Source organism: Vidua macroura, chromosome 1 (genome assembly GCF_024509145.1).
Source record: "Vidua macroura isolate BioBank_ID:100142 chromosome 1, ASM2450914v1, whole genome shotgun sequence".
NCBI classification, from domain to species: domain Eukaryota; kingdom Metazoa; phylum Chordata; class Aves; order Passeriformes; family Viduidae; genus Vidua; species Vidua macroura.
In genome coordinates, this window is record NC_071571.1 from 55,066,340 (window position 1) to 55,085,406 (window position 19,067).

Consider the following 19,067-nt stretch of genomic DNA (forward strand, 5'->3'; position numbering starts at 1 on the left):
TGGCCCTTCTCTGTGCACAATCCCCTTTACTAGTGCAAATGTGTATCCCTTGTCTCAAAGGTGATTCAGTAGTGGAATTGTTGATATCTCTGGATATGCTTCCTCTTTTTGAACAGAGTTCAAAAGAATCTGTACAAATTATCTAGGATGTATTGCCAATTATGCATCCTAATAAATGATACTGGAATGCAATCAAGACATTAATGAATGCACCAGTTTGTCTACAGTATTGGACACATAAGAGAAATGTGGAGGTTGATATGGATCTAAGAGCCAGGAATTAGTGTCATGACTTGTAATGCGGGTACTTACCACATTCTTTGTAAACTGCTTTACCAAGGTGTGTATGTGTATTTGCTGGGAGGTTTTACTGTCTTGCCCTCCAGTCCAACTTTATTATTTGCCTCTTGCTTGGCAGGATATCTGCAACAAGATTGACAGATTACTTTTTCTAGTCATGCACTTTATCTAGTATGCTGTTTTATTAATGGACTCTATCATTTGAGCATAGATGCCACAGAACTTACATCACACTACAGTAGCTGAATTTTGTGACCATGTGGAAACATTGTTTTCATATAATTCACATCATGCATATACAATGTGAAATAAATAGTTATATCTTACTGATTTCACTGTTTTCCATTGACATTAATAAAATAGTATCCAGTATTATTAAATTAGATTAATTTTAAAATATTACAGAGCATCTTTGTGGATGTGGAATTATATAAGGATAACCTATATCTCTTTAGACAATGGCCAAGGTTATAACAACAGTGCTGAAGTTCCCAGCAGATCAGACTCAGAAGATACTAGAACGAGAAGATACTCGACCAGTGGTAGGTTATGTAAGTAAATCAAGTTTATGCAAGACGATTAGATTTCAAGAATAAGACATTAGAAACTTATTAATGTCTTCTTTTCTGTGTGTCCACATTCAAGTGGACTCCTTTTCTCCCTCCTTTCCTCTTCTTCAGTGGAATATCAAAGTCCAGCTCTAGGTTTGAGTTTATAGCAAGGGTGAGAAAAAAAGCAAGCATGTTTTCTTTACTAGTATTTTTCCTCAGTTAAGACAGATTTCTGATAGCAATGAGTACAATAGGATCAAAGCAAGTTCAAGCATCGCTACTATTCTGTGGATGAATTTTCTAAATTAAAAAAGTAATCTGATATATTAAAAAATAATATAAACATATATAAAATTAATGCTTCTTACATTTAGAAGTCTTTGTGGAGTCATACTGTTTTTATGAAAAATATATCAAGAAACATTTCCATCCCTGGGATAAAATTTCTGGCAAAAACAACAGGCATTTTGCTTGTAGAATATAAAGTTGATTATCTCAATCACCTGAGATATGTGTTTGAAGTGAGATGTGTACAATTTTATCTTAAGTGGATATCCTAACAAGATTGGGGTTTTGATTATGTTTTGGGGGTTTTTGTGTGAGCCTGCTTTATTTTTGTATTGAAAAAACACAAGAAAAAAGTTAGTTCACTCTGGATCAGGACAGGTCAAAAATAAGAATTGTCAACAGTGAGATGGTCGTTTTTTTCCCACTTTTTTTTTTACATTTGTTTAGTATTTACCAGTTGACCTATTTACTAGAAAGGTGAAATTAGCTTTGAGAAGCAGATGCAAAAGGAGGTAAGATTATTTGAGCATAAGCATTTCTTTGGTATTACTTTTACTGTTTTATGTATAGGAGCTACTTTTAATTAAAATAAAAACTGCAGTAATAGTCTCTATATTGTATCTGGAATCAACACTATGATTCTTCTCTTTATTGGTCATCTTAGTGAAATATTTAGGAATTTAAGTGAGAGGAAGAATTGCATTCTGTTTCTCTCACGGACCTTGCATATATATTTATTCCATGCTTGCAAATACAGAATAAAATAAAAATATTAATAATTTCATTTCACTTGTAGATACATTGAAGTCCTGCTGAGTCACTGAAAAAAAAAATTAAGTATTTTCATCTTGCAGTATCACATCTGAGGAAAGTGTTAAATACTTCAACATTTTCCTGTACAGTCAGTATGTTTGAGAGCCTTGCAATCTTAAATATTTTAAATACTTTTAGAAGATAAAAATAGTGATTATACTGCAGTTCCAGTAAGTATCATGTATACCAAGTATGATTTCTCTCTCTGACATTAAAATAGAAAGCTGAGACTTTTTTGTTTTGTTTTGTTTTGGTAAGCCAGAGTAATATTTAGGAAAGATTTTGAGAACAGAGAGATGGGCCTTGTTTTGCAGCCACTTCAGCTTTTTGATATTTAAACCTGCTCTTTCTACAACAGACATACACAACTTCTCATACAAAATAAAAATTTAACTTGAATTCATCCAACAAGTTTTCATCCTTGGTATTAAATTTTGTCTAAAACAGACAGTGAGTTGTTTTTGCAGGCTACAAGTGATTTGATTTGTTAATAATATCTTTGTTCAAAGAGCTCTTGGGTTTCACATAGCAGTCCCTTCTTTGTTCATATCTAGCCTATAAATTTACTCCTTTCCAAATCCACAAAGAGATTGAGTTAGACATCTAATGGAAACTCACATATTAGGGCATATTATGAAGGAAGAAGTGTTTTTTACTTCACTTTCAATGTTATATGTTCGTTTGCTGAAGCACAAATTATTCTGGGGATGAGTCTTCCATAATTCTGTTTAGAAATAAAAAGTTGGAGATGTCTTTATAAATTATTCTGTCAAGAAATATGCTTGGTTTCTTTTGGTTTTTATTTATTGACCGACATGGCACTAGTCGTTTCTCTAGTTTCTCTATACTTAATATTGGACTGATGCTGGTATATGAAAATATCCAATGTTTAGCTCTCAGGAGTAATGAAGTTCTGAACTACAGCATAAATGTGTATTTTAACATAGAGCTTTTAGTTTATTGCTAAAACATCTGTAAGTAATTTTGATGCGTAAATTATTAACTTACTGTGCTACTCGAGTAAGTGTGTGGTACTAAGTATCTGTGAGTAATTTTATACCCTCTTAGTGGGCATATATTTAACAAGTTTCTGAAAACTTGTAGCAGTTCCTGGTTAATAAACATATGCTAGATCAATGTAATCTTCAGTAATCTGGCTTTTACTATGTTGTTGTTGTAATCTAACTGCAGCAATCTCATCCATAGATGTCCACATAGTTCTTATTTGTTAACACTACATAATGCTATCAATCAAATAGTCCAATAAGCTCTTTTCTTCCTGGCTTTGTAGTTTGCCTCAGCTCGCAGTGGTATCTTTTGAATATGCCACCAGTCTGTGCTTAGCTAGCATGTGGGTGAGTGAAGTCTAATACATTCTTGTTTTATGTAAAATGAAATCTGTATCATGCAATTAATGGTTCTTCTGCTTTTTTTTCTTGCCTACTTTCCTTCGTTAAAGAAATTTTGGTTGTATATGCATATGACAATTTTTGTTTTCCTCTTAATCATATTTTGCTTTACAAAGCTGAGTTTGAAAATGGTAAATACTGATTCAAAACCGATCTTTTTGAGTGACCCTAACCGTAAGCATAACTTCAAATGTTGATTGAGCCACAAAAATCTCAGTTGTAGAAATAAAATCAGAATTTAATTTAATTAATATGTAATATTGAATTTTATTGCACTTGGCTTTGTTTTATATTTATTCATTGTCTAAGTTCCTTTTTTGAATAGGGAAACAAATCAGATTTGTGGGACACATGCTGTACTGCTGGAAATGAATTATTACATCTTGTAAATACGAAAATGCATTATCTTTTAAAAGATTGATGAATATTCTCTGCAGGGGGATTAGGATATGATTGCATTTAAACATCAGTACCTTTCTGAATCACAGCTTTGGTTTGATATCAAGAGATGCTAAAGCAGAGAGATGACAGAGAACAATTAGGGGAGCTTTATGCTCTCAGTTTGTGTCTTTCTTCAAGTTCTGTTAAGCTACTTCAATTATGAATCTGCAATGCTAGTTGTAGCATTACAAGAACGGAACAGCTGATGTAGGCCTGAAGATGCAGGTTGCATCAGACTAGCCTAGCTAAACAAGCAACGCATACGCAATAGCTGGTTGACAGAGGACTGGGCTATGGAAGTACATAGGAAAAAACTTTCTGCACTGGCTGATAAAGATTATGATTTGAATCACTAGTGGTGTATGATATTTAATAAACTCTGCCGATGAATTCTATAGGATATGATTGGTTCAACTTTTTTTTCCTCCTTTGCAACTGGAACGCTTTGCACAGTTGCCAGGAGTTGATTCAGTGCATGTGAAACAGTTGCTATCTCTTGGCTGAAATGCATTTGTTGGCCTGCATCACTGCCAGAGCAAAATTAATTAACTAAGGCTATTGCCATTTACCATTTACCACAGTGCAGTTGACAGGTTATCTTCCTCTCCTGCTGTCATGCAAACACAGCCTTCAACACAAAATAATACCTCTTTCAAAGGAAAAAAATATTTCTTTAACAGTCACAGTTTCTACTTTGGTTTTTTCCATCTTTGAATAAAATAGTGAATACACTTTATTGCACTTAAAATGCAGTAGAGTTTGGACTGTTTGCCAACAGCCTTCATCAGTTCTGACAAAATCAGCAACTGTTTTCTCTATCCCTTTGTTGAAAATAATTGAATTGTAAATACTAATGGAACAAAGCTATTTACAACACTATTGCAGAATAGGTTGCAGAAGATACCTTTGAAACTTACATTCTTGTCATGCTGTCTGTAATGCTGGTGTAAAAAATTCAGGTGTTCTGAGCTGCCTTTGAAACATCTCACAAGGCTTGTTGATACTGACCTTAATGTCAGAAGTTATTGGTTACACTTTCATAACATCAGCTAATGTATATGTAAACTGTTCAGACTTCATTATTAGATTGCAGTTGCCTGCTTCATCTCAAGTATTTTTGTCACATATTCTTGCATGTATATAACTTAGAAATTAAGGGGGATGCTGATTTCATTGTGAAGGCAAGTGATATTTTCCTGTAGAGGAGGCTATGTGCTAGGTCCAAAATTCTGCATCATCATTTCAATTTTGATGATAAGCCTTATGCAAGAGAGTCCAAATTTGTTTTTCTTTGGATTATACAGTGATGTGGTAGACTATTTCCAGTGAGACTGCTGACTCTTTTGCTACACCTTATTTTGTTTTCATCAGTTTCTCAACCTTTTTGCAGGTACTGGAATGGAATTGCTTGCTCAAATAATTTGGCAGTTTGACTTATTTGAAATTCTTCTGTCTCCTAATTGTATTAATAAACAATGCAATTATTTTAATATTAAGAGCTTCTAAGTTGTTCTTAATAATGTAACATTTGATAATTTCTTTTAACTTTCCTTTCTTCTAGTTCTGGCTACGACCATCTTGAAGATTTTGTCATGAGAATGTCTCATGACATTGCTGCTTACAAATAAGTTTGTATCTCTTGTTGCCCCTTGAGAAGGGACAAGAAGAAAAGCTATTATTCAAGGTCACAAAAAGAATAGCAAGAACCAAAACTCAGCACCACCTTTGGACTGTGAATATAATCAACTGCCTTGGCAGAAATGCTAATCAGGGGTTATTTGGTTATTTCTCTTCTATTGAATACTGTCTTCTATTTTGTGTTAAAGGTTATTTTTTTAAAGGAGATAAGACTTTATCCTAGGAAAGAATTGCCTGCTACTGTATCTCTATTCAGGTTTTACTGGGTGTTTTCTAAAAGTTGGAATAAATGATTTGTTTCTTCTCTTTATTTTTTTTTTATTTTTGATTGAATTGTGCAATACATTTTGGGTGGATAGCTATTGAGGTGATTTTTCTGATGAACTAGACACTCTTGTTGACTGTTCTCTCCTGATTTGATCTTGATTGTTTGGTAGAAGGTCACTTCTATACGCTTTTGCCTACAATAAATCCAAATTGCAGTACCTTGTTTGTTTACTCCTAGCTTTTGTACTTATATTTTCTGAAGAAAAGGTGTGTTCCTGTAAATTGTAAATAGTTACTACGTAACTGTATCATACGCTGATCTGTGACTGTTGACAGCACTAATATGTATAGAGCTGAGATGAAGTAAAGTTTATTTACTGTATAATTTTGGAACAACTTTGGTATGATTTTTCTTTTAAAGGACATCCAGTTTTGTTCTTACTCCTGTTGGAGATGTTAGCTGAGATATTTCCAGGCTGAAATCACTCTCATAAGAACAACTATCCAAGTACATTAAACTGTAAGTCAATGGAGACATTCAAGTTTCCAAGGGGTCACAACCTGCAAAACAGATCTATGGTGGGCTGAAAAGCTAGCATGAGAATGTAGCAAATAGAGAAGCTTGATTTGTAAAAGTTCTAAATTGTCATAGAATTACAGTCTGGTTTGGGTTTGAAGGGACCTTAAAGATCATCTAGTTCCAACCCCCCTGCCATGGGCAGGGATACCTTTCACTAGACCAGGTTGCTCAGAGCCCTCTCTAGCCTGGCCTTGGACGCTTCCAGGGCTGGGACATTTACAACTTTTCTAGGCAATCTGTTCCAGTGCCTCACCATGCTCACAATAAAGAGTTTCTTCCTAGCAGCTAATCTAAATTTCTCCTCTTACAGTTTAGAACCATTCCCCTTTGTCCTGTCACTATCTCCCTGTGTAAAGCTTGTTCTGAAAGGCAGCAATGAGGTCGTCTTGGGAGCCTTTTCTTCTCCAGACAAACAACCCCAACTCTCTCAGCCTGCCTTCATAGCAGAGGTGCTCCAGCCCACTGAGCATCTTTGTGGCCTCCTCTGGACCCACTCCAACAGGTCCATGTTATTTCTTGTGCTGAGGACCCCAGACCTGGGCACAGCACTGCAGGTGGGGTCTTCATGAGAGAGTAGAAGGGGACAATCACCTACCTTGACCTGTTGCAAATCCTCTTTTGCTGCAGCCTAGGATACCATTTGCATTCTGGGCTGTGAGTGCACATTGCCAGGTCATTACCAGCTTTTCATTCACCAGCACCCCCAAGTTGTTCTCCAGAGGACTGTTCTGAATGGTTTCTTCTCCCAGTGTTCTCTTGGTCTGGACTCATTGAAGTTGCTCCCGACCACTATGCACTTAGACTTGTTAAATCTCATGAGGTTCTTATGGGCCCACTTTTCAGGTTTGTCCAGGTGCCCTTGCATGGCATCCCTTCCTTGTGCCAACTGCACCACTCAGCTTTATGTGACCTTCAAACTTGCCAAGGGTGCACTCAATCCCATTGTCTGTATCACAGATAAAGATGTTAAAGAGCACCAATCCCAAGACAGAGCCCTGACAGACCACTGTCATCACTGTCTTCTGTCTGGACATAGAGCCATTGACCACAGCTCTCAGGCTGTGTCCATCCAGCCATTTCCATGTCCACTGAACAGTCCACCCTTCAGACCCATGCCTTTCCAATCTGGAGAGAAGGATGTCATGTGAGACACGTCAAAAGCTTTACAGATGTCTAGATAGATGACATTGGTTGGTCTTTGCAGTCATTCCATCATAAAAGTCCACCATGATGGAAAATTATGTATTTTTGTTCTTTTAAATAATTCCTGTCTGGTCTTTTTGGCATATAAATTGTGATCCTCTGAAGTGATACACAAGTATGCATAAATTTAAAGTCTAGTAACTATGATACTTGATACTTACCATATCAATAACTAACATGTCTAATGTATGTTAGTTTGCCAAGATAGTTCAGGGTGATCAGTCTTAATATAATTTTTGACAAGTATTTGAGAGGCAGCCGTCTGCAACGTATGAATGAGGCACCGTCCCCAGTCGTGGTATAACCAGAAACATTTATTAAAAGTGTATATAGCTTTTATAATATTTTCACTATCAGGTTAGGATAGCGTGAGCCTAGATAGCCAATAGTATTTCTGTTCATATGTCTGCTAACCAATAGTATACATAATCAAGTCCCTAATAGTAACATCACCCTTTTTTCCCTAAAACAAATACTTGTGTAACAATTTCTTCTGCAAACTACTGTGCTTCTGATACTTGTTACATTTTAGAAACTTTGTTACATCTCTCCTGCCTTGACAGAATTGCATTCTCTGTTCTCTTATTACAAGTTCTCTTTGTTTCCTCTAAGTTGCTCATCTTTGAACATAAGGGATGGGATTTTTTTTTTTTTTTTGCAAGTGCACTGGGATTCACCTTTTTTGGTTATCTGCAGGAAAAGAAAAAAAGCTAAATTTATTTGCATAGGTTTTTTTTACTCTAGTGAAACTGGAAGTGAAACAAGTTGAGTGATCCAAGGCCTATTGTGGCCACTAGCAGTCTAAAGAATGCATCTTGTTTTAAATTGTTATTTAAGGTTTAAAGGGACACGGGTTGCTTTTGATAGTTAAGTAACAAGAGTTACATCTTTATTTCCCACTGCCTTGTGTCTGACAAAACTTGAAGTTTTATGCTGTTTTATCATTAGTAGCTTCTGGGAGGTTCAGGGGAAAGGGGTTAAACTTTGTCCTTTTATCAAATACCAAATCTATCAAATTTGTTTTAAAGATCCAGTATTCTTTGTGTTTCCAGCGTAAGTCCTTCTCTCTCCTGTTGTGTAGCAGAAAGGCATCCTTCAGACTGTGAGAGCAGCAACCTCAACTGAACTTGACATGAGTATGTTTGGCTTTGAAAAAGCCTATTCCTCTCATAGCTGGCTGAGGATTTGTGGGATTTTGCAATTGCTATCATTACAGCAATGTAAAACATAGATCTGAGTTTCAGTTTTCCATGTAAGCTGTATGTTGTCTTAGGCTTTGGGATCTTCACTGCAGGCATCTATTACTTTGACAGCAACTATTACTGTGCTGTCCTACAGTTCTCTTGTCCTCACACATATGTTATTTTTCACGTTTTCTGGTTTTGTTCTTTTCCCTTTCCATGAAAGAAACTAGTTATGAACTGTACTTTGTCAAATGTGACCTAAGTGCAGTGGAACAAACTGAAATAGTCTATTTAATATTCATACAACATTGGATGGACTAAATAATATTTTTCCCTTAAGTAACCTTAATAAAGAATACAAAAGGGATTATAGAGTAATTGATTTTTTAAAAACTAAAATCAGGTAACCACTACCCAAATTCACATTTTGAAAATGTTTGGGATGTTTCTTCATATATATATATATATATATATATATACACACTCATTAGCAATCACATAATTATTCCTTAATATAATGGAAAGTGTACTAAGTATAAAATTTTCTTCAGGCTGAAGTTTTAACTGCTTCTAGATTTTCTTAAAAGACAATATGTAAATAAGGCATTGCTTTAGATAAAGTTAAGGTGAACGCATGAAAGTGGGTGCTTTACTTTAAGTAATATTTTTTTCTTCTTGTTGGAGTGTCAAATGGTGCTAGTAGTACCAACCAAAGAGTGGGCTGCCTTTTAGCAAAGGTTAGAGGATGTTAAACTCATTCAGACATGATTGTTAAGAAGATGCATCTGCAAGAAAATGTATTTAGATCATCTTATATTGAACCATGCCTTAGTCTTATGCACAATTATATGATATTTGTAGTTTTATGAGCTTATATACATGTGCACAGAAAATGTGTAGATCTGTTTATAGAGATAAGACTTAAAATGTTTATCGAGCATCCTCTAGTGCTCTAAGGATTAAACATAGATTAAAAAGCAAGGGATTTTATTCATGTATTATTTCAGTGCCTAGGCTGATATTTATTGGCAAAATACTATTTCAAACTTTTTATAAACAATATCTGTAAACCCATCCAACTTCTAGTTCTGCCCTTTATAGTACCTCTTTCTGTGATCTGTACTAAAATTTATTTACTCTCCCATGTAGTATGTGGTTCTTTTCTCTAAAATGAGGATTTCAGACTCTGTAAACTGAAATGAATACTGAAAAGTTTGGTTTGATTTTTGTAATTGAAACTCTTGCATAAATACTATTGCCCTTCTATGTGTTACAGAAAATACTTTTTTTTTTCCTCTGTGGAGTTTGATAAATTAAGAAACTTATTTTTCATTTGCTATTTTCAAGAAAAAACAGCTCTTTTGTGAAGTCATTACAGCTTTGTTATGGTCATCAATATGAGCAGAAGCCTAGCAGCCTCTCAACTATGTGAGGAATATCCAAACCAAGCTCACAGATGCTGGTCCTCAATAGCACTACTAGTGTGGGATTTTCAAACTCTCTTTGGTTGTGTATATTCATTATACGGAAAATTAGAAATGATAGAACAGAAGCAAGCAGTAAGTTGCATGTTCTTCTACAACGTGTCTATGCATGCTCTAGAAGTTGCTACCTTTTTTTTTCCTTAGGCTTTCATTTACACTGATTGTAGTCTTCCTCTGTTAACACTGAGTTAGTTTCCTGTATGCACTAGAGTAATTTCAAAGGCACATTGACTTAAAGGAAGTACATCTCTGGAGACTTCTTTTGTTGTAGAACAGTGGCAGCCATTATTTCCTGCAGTTGTCACCTAATACCACATGACATATCAGAGAAGAAATAATTAAGCTTATGGTAAATTACATGTTTTTTTATGGCTGTGCTAGCACGTCATGGAGCAGCAATGGATGGTAATGGAGTTAAGTGTAGTGCAGGAATCTGCTGTGACACATAGCTTGCATCTCTTGGTTGCAACTTTCAGAGCAGTCCAGGTTACCTGGTGGCCATTAGGCAAATATTAGCTACTTTCTAATTAGTTGAAAGTCACTTTGATTTAGCAGGTAACTTTTCGAAATGGAGATGAAAGCCTGTGTAGCTGTGAGGGCTGACCATGTCCCCCACACATGTGTGGAGAGCATTGTGGGTGCTGCTGCCAAACCAGGTCTGCATGCCTGTGGCAGAGACACCTTTGCCTGATTGCCCCTGATTGTGTCAGGACAGCTTGCATGTTCAGCATTTTTGTAAGCATTTAACTTTGCCTAAAGGAAAATGAATGAACAGCACTGTATCCCCAGTTACATGGCCCTTTCAGAACAGTAGATAAATAAGAGGGGAAAGAAAAGAAAAAGGAGAGAGGGTGAGGTGAAAAGTTAGTCTTCCTTTATGGTAAAGAAAGTTGTAATTCAGCTGAGCTTCTACCTTCTACTTCCCTGAAATGTGTTTTCACATTAAAGGAAACTGTCCTGACCTTGAAGCCCTGCAATGAGTTATCTGCACGTTATTTAAAGCACACCACACTTCAGCCCTACGATTCCAGTGTGGTTACTTAATTAATCTGATCCAACCAAATATTCAGTACAGTGTCTAGCTGTAGTGGGTCTAGTGCTAGCTAAGTGCCAGTTTATTTACTAGAGTATATTTACTCATTTTCTTGCTGTGAGATAAGAATTAGGAGAAGGAGGGCAAAACAAGCACAAACCTTAAGGAGTATAAAAAAAACTTTATTAACAGAAGTAAGGGAAAAAATAAGAAAAAAAAATCAGAACACTTTTCCTCTCCCCCCACCTTCTTTTCTTTCCCACTGACAATGTAAGAAGACAAAACTTGAGACTTTCAGTCAGTTTGTCACTTCTAGAATAGTCTTTCTTCAGTCTACTTAGAGAGAGGAGTCTCTCTTGTCATGCTATAAAGACTTTTCCACAAGAAACAGGTCTCTTGTGGCTTCAATGTCACAGCAAATCAGCTGCACAGGAAAGGAAAATCTGCTTGCAGTGTGAAAAGTCCTTCCCATACCTTGCAGCTATCTCCCAGCTGCTTTCATGGGCCATGTCAACTTATTGGTGTTCTCTTTTAAGAATGGGCTGTTCTAGCATAAAATAAAAGTTCTCTTCATCCATCTCTGGGAACAGAGGATTATGTATTACTATCACTGCGGCAAGGTTTCTCATCTCTCTCTGTTCAAATTTCTCATTGAATCAAAATAATTTCAACATCTGCTCGCTTTAGCACTGGTGCCTCTGTTCATGGCTGTGATTAAAACACTACATCCCCCCAAATGCATTTTCACAAGTTACAAGGAAACAAGCGTTTGATGTATCATAGTCCATCACCATGGCTTACAAGAGAATTTCAGCCCAAGACTCAGGCATTTCCTCAATTCTGCTTCTCCCGCCCCCCAATCTAGACTTAAAGACTCCTTCTTTACTGACCTCAGGGTCCCTATTGTATTTTCTACATGTTTTCACCCTTTCCTTTTCCTGACTCAGGAGAAAGTTAGTGTTCGTAGGTTCATTTGTTCTCAAGTTTTATCAATTAAAACAGTATAGAGCCTTAAAAATGTTTAAAGGGTGATTTTGTCCAGGCTCCACAATTGAGGAATCACTGTGTCTGTTGCTGCTGATCATGTGGTCTCTGCTGGCACTGCACAAACCGTGCTGGCTGCTGGTGCGACCTCTGCTCCTTTCTTTCATGCAGGGCGCTGGAAGAAAGGGAAAAAACTGCTGCCGTGCCTTTTGTCCTGTCTGCAGCATAGCTGGCTAAAAGCAACTAAGCAAAGTCCATTGTGTGTCATGCTGAGACAGCCGCAGCTGCGTGGCACCGTCGCAGTCACACCAATTTTGGCCGCACAGTCCCAGTCACATGGCTGCTCCCAGACCAGGATGGCGGTGGCCACTCCCAGCCCTGGCTGCTCTTGGCCTCGGGGCTGCCCTCAGTGCCGACCACGGTGTCACTCCCAGCGCTGGTCCTGGAATAAAAAAAATTCATTTGGGAGACATGCAGAAATAGCCATGGCCACATAGCACTGCCTTGGCTGCATGGATCCTGGCTGCGGGGCCACTCCTGGCGCCGGTCCTGGCCGCACAGTTGCCCACGGTGCTGGGATAGTCCCGGTGGCATGGCCTGGCGGTGGCAGAAATCTCAACTGAGCCCATGGTGCTGGGATAGTCCCGGTGGCATGTCCTGGCGGTGGCAGAAATCCCAACCGAGCTGTGCGCCAACCCGGCTGCACGGGGCCAGGGCGGCCTAGCCCCGCCGTGCAGACCCGGCCCAGTCCAGCCTGTTCAAAAGCCAGAAGCCAAGAGAGAATTTTCCTGCACTTCCTTCTTTTTTAAATGTGCTTTTCTACAGGGGTGTGCTTAACTCCTTCAAGTGGTCAAACCAGGCCTCAATCCCCAAACTTAGCCAGCTGATTGGCCCTTCAAAACAAGCCAGTTCATTAGCTCCAGCAGGTCCTCACAGGCAACCACCCTCGCCTCCCACCCCCACAACTGAAAAACAGACTTTCATTAAACCACACCACAAACTAAGTTAAATGTGGATTTTTTTCCCCCTTTCAGCTTTAGCACATTCAGAACATAATGATTCTCTGGATATTAAACTGAGGTGAAGCACAGTTTCTGTGTATTTTATGCAGGTTCTGCTAGGGTGGGACCTCATTTCTAGAATGGACTGGTAGAAATGTTGCTAGATAGATATAGGATGAGCAGGAGAGATCCTGGCTGTGTGTACTCTTCCTCAAGATGCAAGTACTCACATGCTGCTTAAAAATAGTATGGAATTTGAGCTGATCTTAGAGTATTCTTCTTGTTCAACCAGTGAGTAAATATGAAACTGCCATGCTAGTTCCTGGGAATCTGGGTGTGCCTTTATATATAGTTGTATCTATCCTACATCTGCTGGAGTTTTAATGTTGTCTTTTTTAGATGTGAATTTCTCAGTACAATAATAGAGGGAAGAATGTACCCGTGGCAATGACCAGCATGAATTAGGTCTTACAAGGAGATGTGGTTGCTTTCTAGTGTGTTGCTCATGGCCACGCACAGGACCTGCTAGGTTTAGGTTTTTAAGCATATGCAGTATAGGCTGCACTTTTTCTTAGTTTTTTGTAGTGGTATGAAACCTTCTTAAAAAAAAAAAAAAAAGTTTTGTAATTAGAGAGAGCCTTTCTACTTGGAGAGCTACACTTGATGTCACACCTGGCTGGGTGCATGTGGACACCTCAGTAAAGCAGCAAGGCAAGGCAGAAGTTTGGGCACAGCCAGCAGTTTCCTCTAGGCAAGAACACTGCAGGCTGGACAGTTGTTGGGCAACAGACACAACCACAGCCAGCCATTCATTGTACAGGTAATCTCTTCAGGTCCTCTTTTATGTTCAATTATTTGTTAAAGATTTTATTTCAGTTGTCTTCATTGACCCTTTCCAGAGCTTGTGCATCAGTGTTTCCTTGGAAATAAGTTTTTAAATAGGGGGAAGATGAAGAATGACTTTCAATGAGCTGCTAGACAGCACAGGTGTCCTGTCTGTTTTATATAAAATGGGAAGACTAAACATAAGAGGCAAATGCTTGAAATCAACACCTTATTTTTAAGTTGAGAATAAGAGTGTGTATGACTTTAGGGAAGCTGTAATGAACATTTATTTTAGATAAGCTCTAATATTGACTAAAAATAGAAGACAACTTAGGTATATTTGTAGACATCCTTCATCAGAATCCTGATGGTTTTCAGAAAGCTTTTTGTGGCAGCAGTAGTGGCATAATTAGGGAATCAAATAAATGCAGTATATATTTTATGTTACTGCTGCTGTCAACTAGTTGTGAGCATAGTTTGTTTAATGTATTGCACTGAGATGCCTGGACTGATTTATCATGTGTCAGGGAAGGCAGGGCAATTAATTTTTCAACTGATTTCATGTACTTTGTGACCAGCCCAACCAGGCTGGCCCCTGTTTTGTTAGTGATGTTGCTGAGGACAGAAGCATGGCTTGCTTTCACCTGGGACATGCAGGTCTCTAGGCACTCAGAAGGAGGCCAGGGAACCATAATATACTCTTAATTTTTTCCAAAGGTTCTGCTTTTCTCTGAAATTGGAGTTATAACTGAGCCTAGACTATTTATTTTTGATGGAGGAGTCTATACCAAAAAAGTCTCACAGTTTGGGCACAAAGTTGCTGTCTCCATTTTGGAAAATATCCCAAGAGTTTTAAAACCTTGCTAGTAGCACCTGATTGGTCTAGGAGTGTGTAATTTTGTTTTAATAGAGTGATGCTATAAGCAACTTTTTAGAAATCAGAGAGTGAACCATGGAACTGTCATATCGACCTCCAAATGTGTCATATTTTCTTGCTAGTCTATGCGATGGCAGGGTTGTTGCTGTTGAATTCCTTCCAGAATCACTCTTATAGCAGGGCCAGTCACTGAGGTATGTGAATAATGTTGCTCATAAACAAGAGAGCTTGCTGTGTTATCACATCTGCTCTCTTTACATTATTTGTAGTGAATATCACTCTGGGGAATGCAAATTCCTTGTCTTAAATCCACTGATTTAAATTTAACTGTACTTGCCAAAAATTCTGTCCTGGTAGAGGGTGGGGGAGGTTTGAGGGATTCATTTTGTTTGGCTATTTATTTTTTCTTTTTTACTGTTTATTTTTTCTAAGATCACTGGCATCAAACAATATCCTTCTTGCTAACGAGATGCTCAGATTCAGTGTTTTCCACATTATTAAGCTGGATAACTATGCTGCTTCTGGCATATCTCAGGCCAATAGGAAGTCCTATGAAGTCCTACAGTGTCCCACAGTTTATTTTTCTGAACTCTCTGTGGGTGCAATATACACTAAATTAAGCCATAGCATAGCAGAGACTTTATAAATAATTGGATTGCAGAAGGGTTATTTGGTTAAAGCTCAAGCTTTGAGCTTCAAAAAGTGTCTTCTCTGTGTATAGAATAGTTTTAGATCACTCAAAGATGATAAGTAGACTATTGCTTGTATGAACTTTTCATTCAAGAAGTGTACGATAGTTAACATGTGGAATAATAAACATTGAATGGCTGAATAATGGATAACAGATGTGCCATAAATGCCAAATAAGGTATTTGAAAGCTGTGGTGTAAAGGCTGAAAGACGTTTCAACAAGTGGCCACAGCTTGTGTGACCAATAGGATCTCAGCCTAATACATTTAAAAACTGAGGCTAAATCAGAAAGAAGAGATACCACTTCAGTGGCTAAATCAGTGAGATTTAATATCATGTAGAAAAATGGTGGATCACAGAATCCATCATGGGGCGAATATTCCATGACTTTCTCATATCTAGGACATGTTTTCCACTTGTGATTTTAGTTCTGATGTAGTCAAATGAGAAAAATGAGACAAAATCCACTTGTATTTGATTTAAAAATTCTAAATAGTCTGGCTTCATTAAAGCTTCTGGGAGCTATTCCGTGACTTTCTGTGGGTTAGATCCAGGCTGAACTTCTATCACTGGAGGTTCACTAAGAGATGAAAATCAAGGGAAACAGACTATCTATCTATCTATCTATCTATCTATCTATCTATCTATCTATCTATCTTTCTATCTATCTATCTAATCTGTCTATCTATCTAATTATATACCTCATATCTTTATCTTAAGCTGTAATTTTGTAGAAAGCTAAGACATAAATTTAAGGGCATGTAAATTGGTATAATTTTTGCCTAGTTAATTCCACATAGATTTAAAATTCTATTAAGAAAAACAGAATAATTCCTGGTTTATAATAATGTATTTGTTTTTTAGGTCTCATCATCAGTTAGTCCTTCGAGGTTGAAATCAGTGGGATTTTTTCATGAGAGGTGATGCTTTCAGAATCTCATTATTTATTCTCTTCACTGCAACATTGCAGCATGTTGGTTCTCCTTAGGAAATTGTCCCATTCTCCTGGGGATCCTCTAGAAGAAGGGAGAAGAGCTGTTGGTGTTTTGCAACTCATATATTGAGCGAGGCTAGGACTCAGTTACTTACAAAAACTGTAGTAACAATGCTTTGTGCCTCTGTATCTCAGGTACACAAATTCTTGACAGACTGAGGTTACTGTAGAAAGTGCAGTTTTTGTCTCAGGTCTATTGCCCTCCTGATCCTGGACAGAGAACAACAATTGGTAAAAGGATTTGATTTATCATTTATCTTTGATTTATTTCTCTCATTGGCCCAGCACTATTCTCAAGTTCCAGGGTTAGCAGTAAAGAGGTAGTCTTCTACAAAAAAGCTCTCTTGTAAAAAGTCACAATTTCAGCATTCAAGTCCATTACTTGTAATCCCCATGAAGTTATTAAAAAGATTATAGAGAGGAGCTATAGCCTGGAACAATGTCTTTTGAAAGCAGTCAATATATTTTTCTCCAAATTGCTTAATTCATTCAACAGCCTCACCTAGTCTGAGGTTAAAATTATATGGGTGAGAGCTCACTATGGCCAAGAAACATTAAGTTAGATGAGACTGAAACAATGCTATCAAGCAAGTCCAATTAAGACCACATCAATTTCTTAAGTATCAAGGATATTCTTGAATTATGTTTTAGGGGTATCATATATATCGTTGCGTTCCAGTGATTGTTTAGGAGGTTCTAGAAGCTAGTTTTGGTGTAGGGCAGTTAGTATTTCTGGAGTTTCTGTGTAGTCATAAATAAGAGAGAGGTTTTATCTCTTGACCATTCTTGAAAGCCCAGCTTTGGGTGCTCTGAATTGTCCACTGATTGAGCTTCACTTTTCCTTAACCATGGCTCAAGTACCTTGATAACCTGTCCCCTTTCTTACAGTGGTCCTGTGGGGCATCTCTCAGTGGACATGAAGGAAACAAAATTTCTTCATAATTTTGCTTAACAGAGGCCTCATGGAGCTAGTGTGGCAATTTTAGGAGTAACTACCTGAGACATGTTGCATGTGCTTTTGGAATATGTTGCCACATGGCTTATTTTTGGATTTTCACATTTTTATCCACTGGTCTTTCTTATAAGTTGTAAATAACAAAATAAATTAAAAGAAGATTTGGTTATAGTATATTGTCAAATTAAAGTGTGTCTCCTGTTGTTATGGTGATAAAAGCTGTGATAAAATGATAAAAGAATTAAAAATACCCATCCATCCCTGAGCTGTGGTAATGAGGTTCAATTTGAGTAACTGAGCATGATCTCACTAAAATAAAATTGCATAGTCACAATCCTACTAAGTGAGACCAATGATAGTGAACAAAGAAGAAGCTGTGTGTGTTTGACTAGCAAAGTGTGTCTGTGCATTTTTAAATATATAGTATACAAATATGTACAGTAAAACTGTATTTCTGACCACATGCTGGCTGTCAGAAAATGAGAGATGCAAACTGTGATGACTGCTTGCTGTTAGCCATATGAAACGTAGCCTGAATCCCTGTCCATTGCAGTCAAGATGGAAGTGAGGACACAAAACTTCATGCAACAATAGCTGACTTTTATTGAGAGCTGTTCACCTTATACAGCTTTGAAAGTCTGCACGTTTTTTTCTGATTGGCTAAATTAGTTGCCACCTGGCTAACTGGCCAATGGCTGCCCGTGTCCCCATTGGCCTAGACCTGCTCCCCAATGGCCCAGACCAGTCAAGTTATATAATTAAGGTTATTATGTAATTACTTACATTTCAGTTATAAAATTATAATCAGGATTAATTAAAACTGTAAGGCTTTCAGGCCAGCTGTTAGGCACGACAGTTCCTCCTTTTTGTTTTTAAATACAAAAGGTAATGTCTGTCATCCTCTGCAGGGCCCTTGCAGACAGTGTGACAAACACAGCACAATGTACAGAAGAATCATGATGATATAATCCGGGAGCCATCAGGAACAGCTTCTCAGGGTGGTATGCTGCAAACTCTTCACAACCATAACCCAATTATAACAAACACCTAACTTTCTTACAAAACTGTTAAACCTTAGAAACTACTATGGGTAACACTTTACAAACACTTAGTTCCAAAATTTTAAACCTTAGAAACTATTATGGGTAACAATTTACAAACATATAAATTATTTTTAAATTGTTAAACCATAAAACATCTATGGGTAACGCTTTGCTGGTTTGTTTCCATTGAAAGGTACAAATCCAAGTGCTTAGTTTTGTTCCCAAAATGTCTGTCTTCTTGAGACTAAGTAAAGTTATGGGTAGAGGTAGACTGTCATTGCACTGGTCCCACATCTTCCTACAGTGGTGTGAAGTGTCATTCTAATTACGGCTCTACAACGTCTTCTGCAGGATTGTTGGGGAGATGTTGTGTGTGATCTCTAGCAGGGCGTAGAGCAGGATGCACACACTGAGCAGGCACCTGTCGGATACCAGCGTCTGTGGAAATACAGGCATACCCGCGCCCTGTGGTAGTGGGATTTTGAAGTTTATGTTTAAGAAATTGTT

General features: G+C 37.6%; 1 protein-coding gene and 1 long non-coding RNA gene across 7 annotated transcripts in view; both read left to right on the forward strand.

Moving 5' to 3' along the window:
• Positions 1-6,092, forward strand: part of GOLGA4 (golgin A4) — a 72,450-nt gene extending 66,358 nt beyond the window's left edge. For 2 of the 6 annotated variants that reach the window (XR_008440117.1, XR_008440118.1), the window contains 3 exons: positions 756-851; positions 1,587-2,122; positions 3,244-3,307. Coding sequence is in view for 4 of the 6 variants with exons in the window: in XM_053995406.1 (XP_053851381.1) it covers positions 756-851; positions 3,244-3,273 (126 nt within the window). In the remaining 2 variants the exon portion in view is untranslated. Of the gene's footprint in view, positions 1-755; positions 852-1,586; positions 2,123-3,243; positions 3,308-5,363 lie in introns of those variants that run through there. The other 4 variants (XM_053995406.1, XM_053995416.1, XM_053995425.1 and 1 more) reach the window with 4 other exon arrangements.
• A 48-nt stretch (positions 6,093-6,140) lies between these two features.
• On the forward strand, positions 6,141-18,558 carry LOC128811219 (uncharacterized). Its single transcript, XR_008438268.1, has 4 exons — positions 6,141-6,227; positions 16,433-16,488; positions 17,451-17,550; positions 18,426-18,558. It is a non-coding gene; the product is annotated as an uncharacterized LOC128811219 (long non-coding RNA).
• Positions 18,559-19,067: the final 509 nt, after the last annotated feature.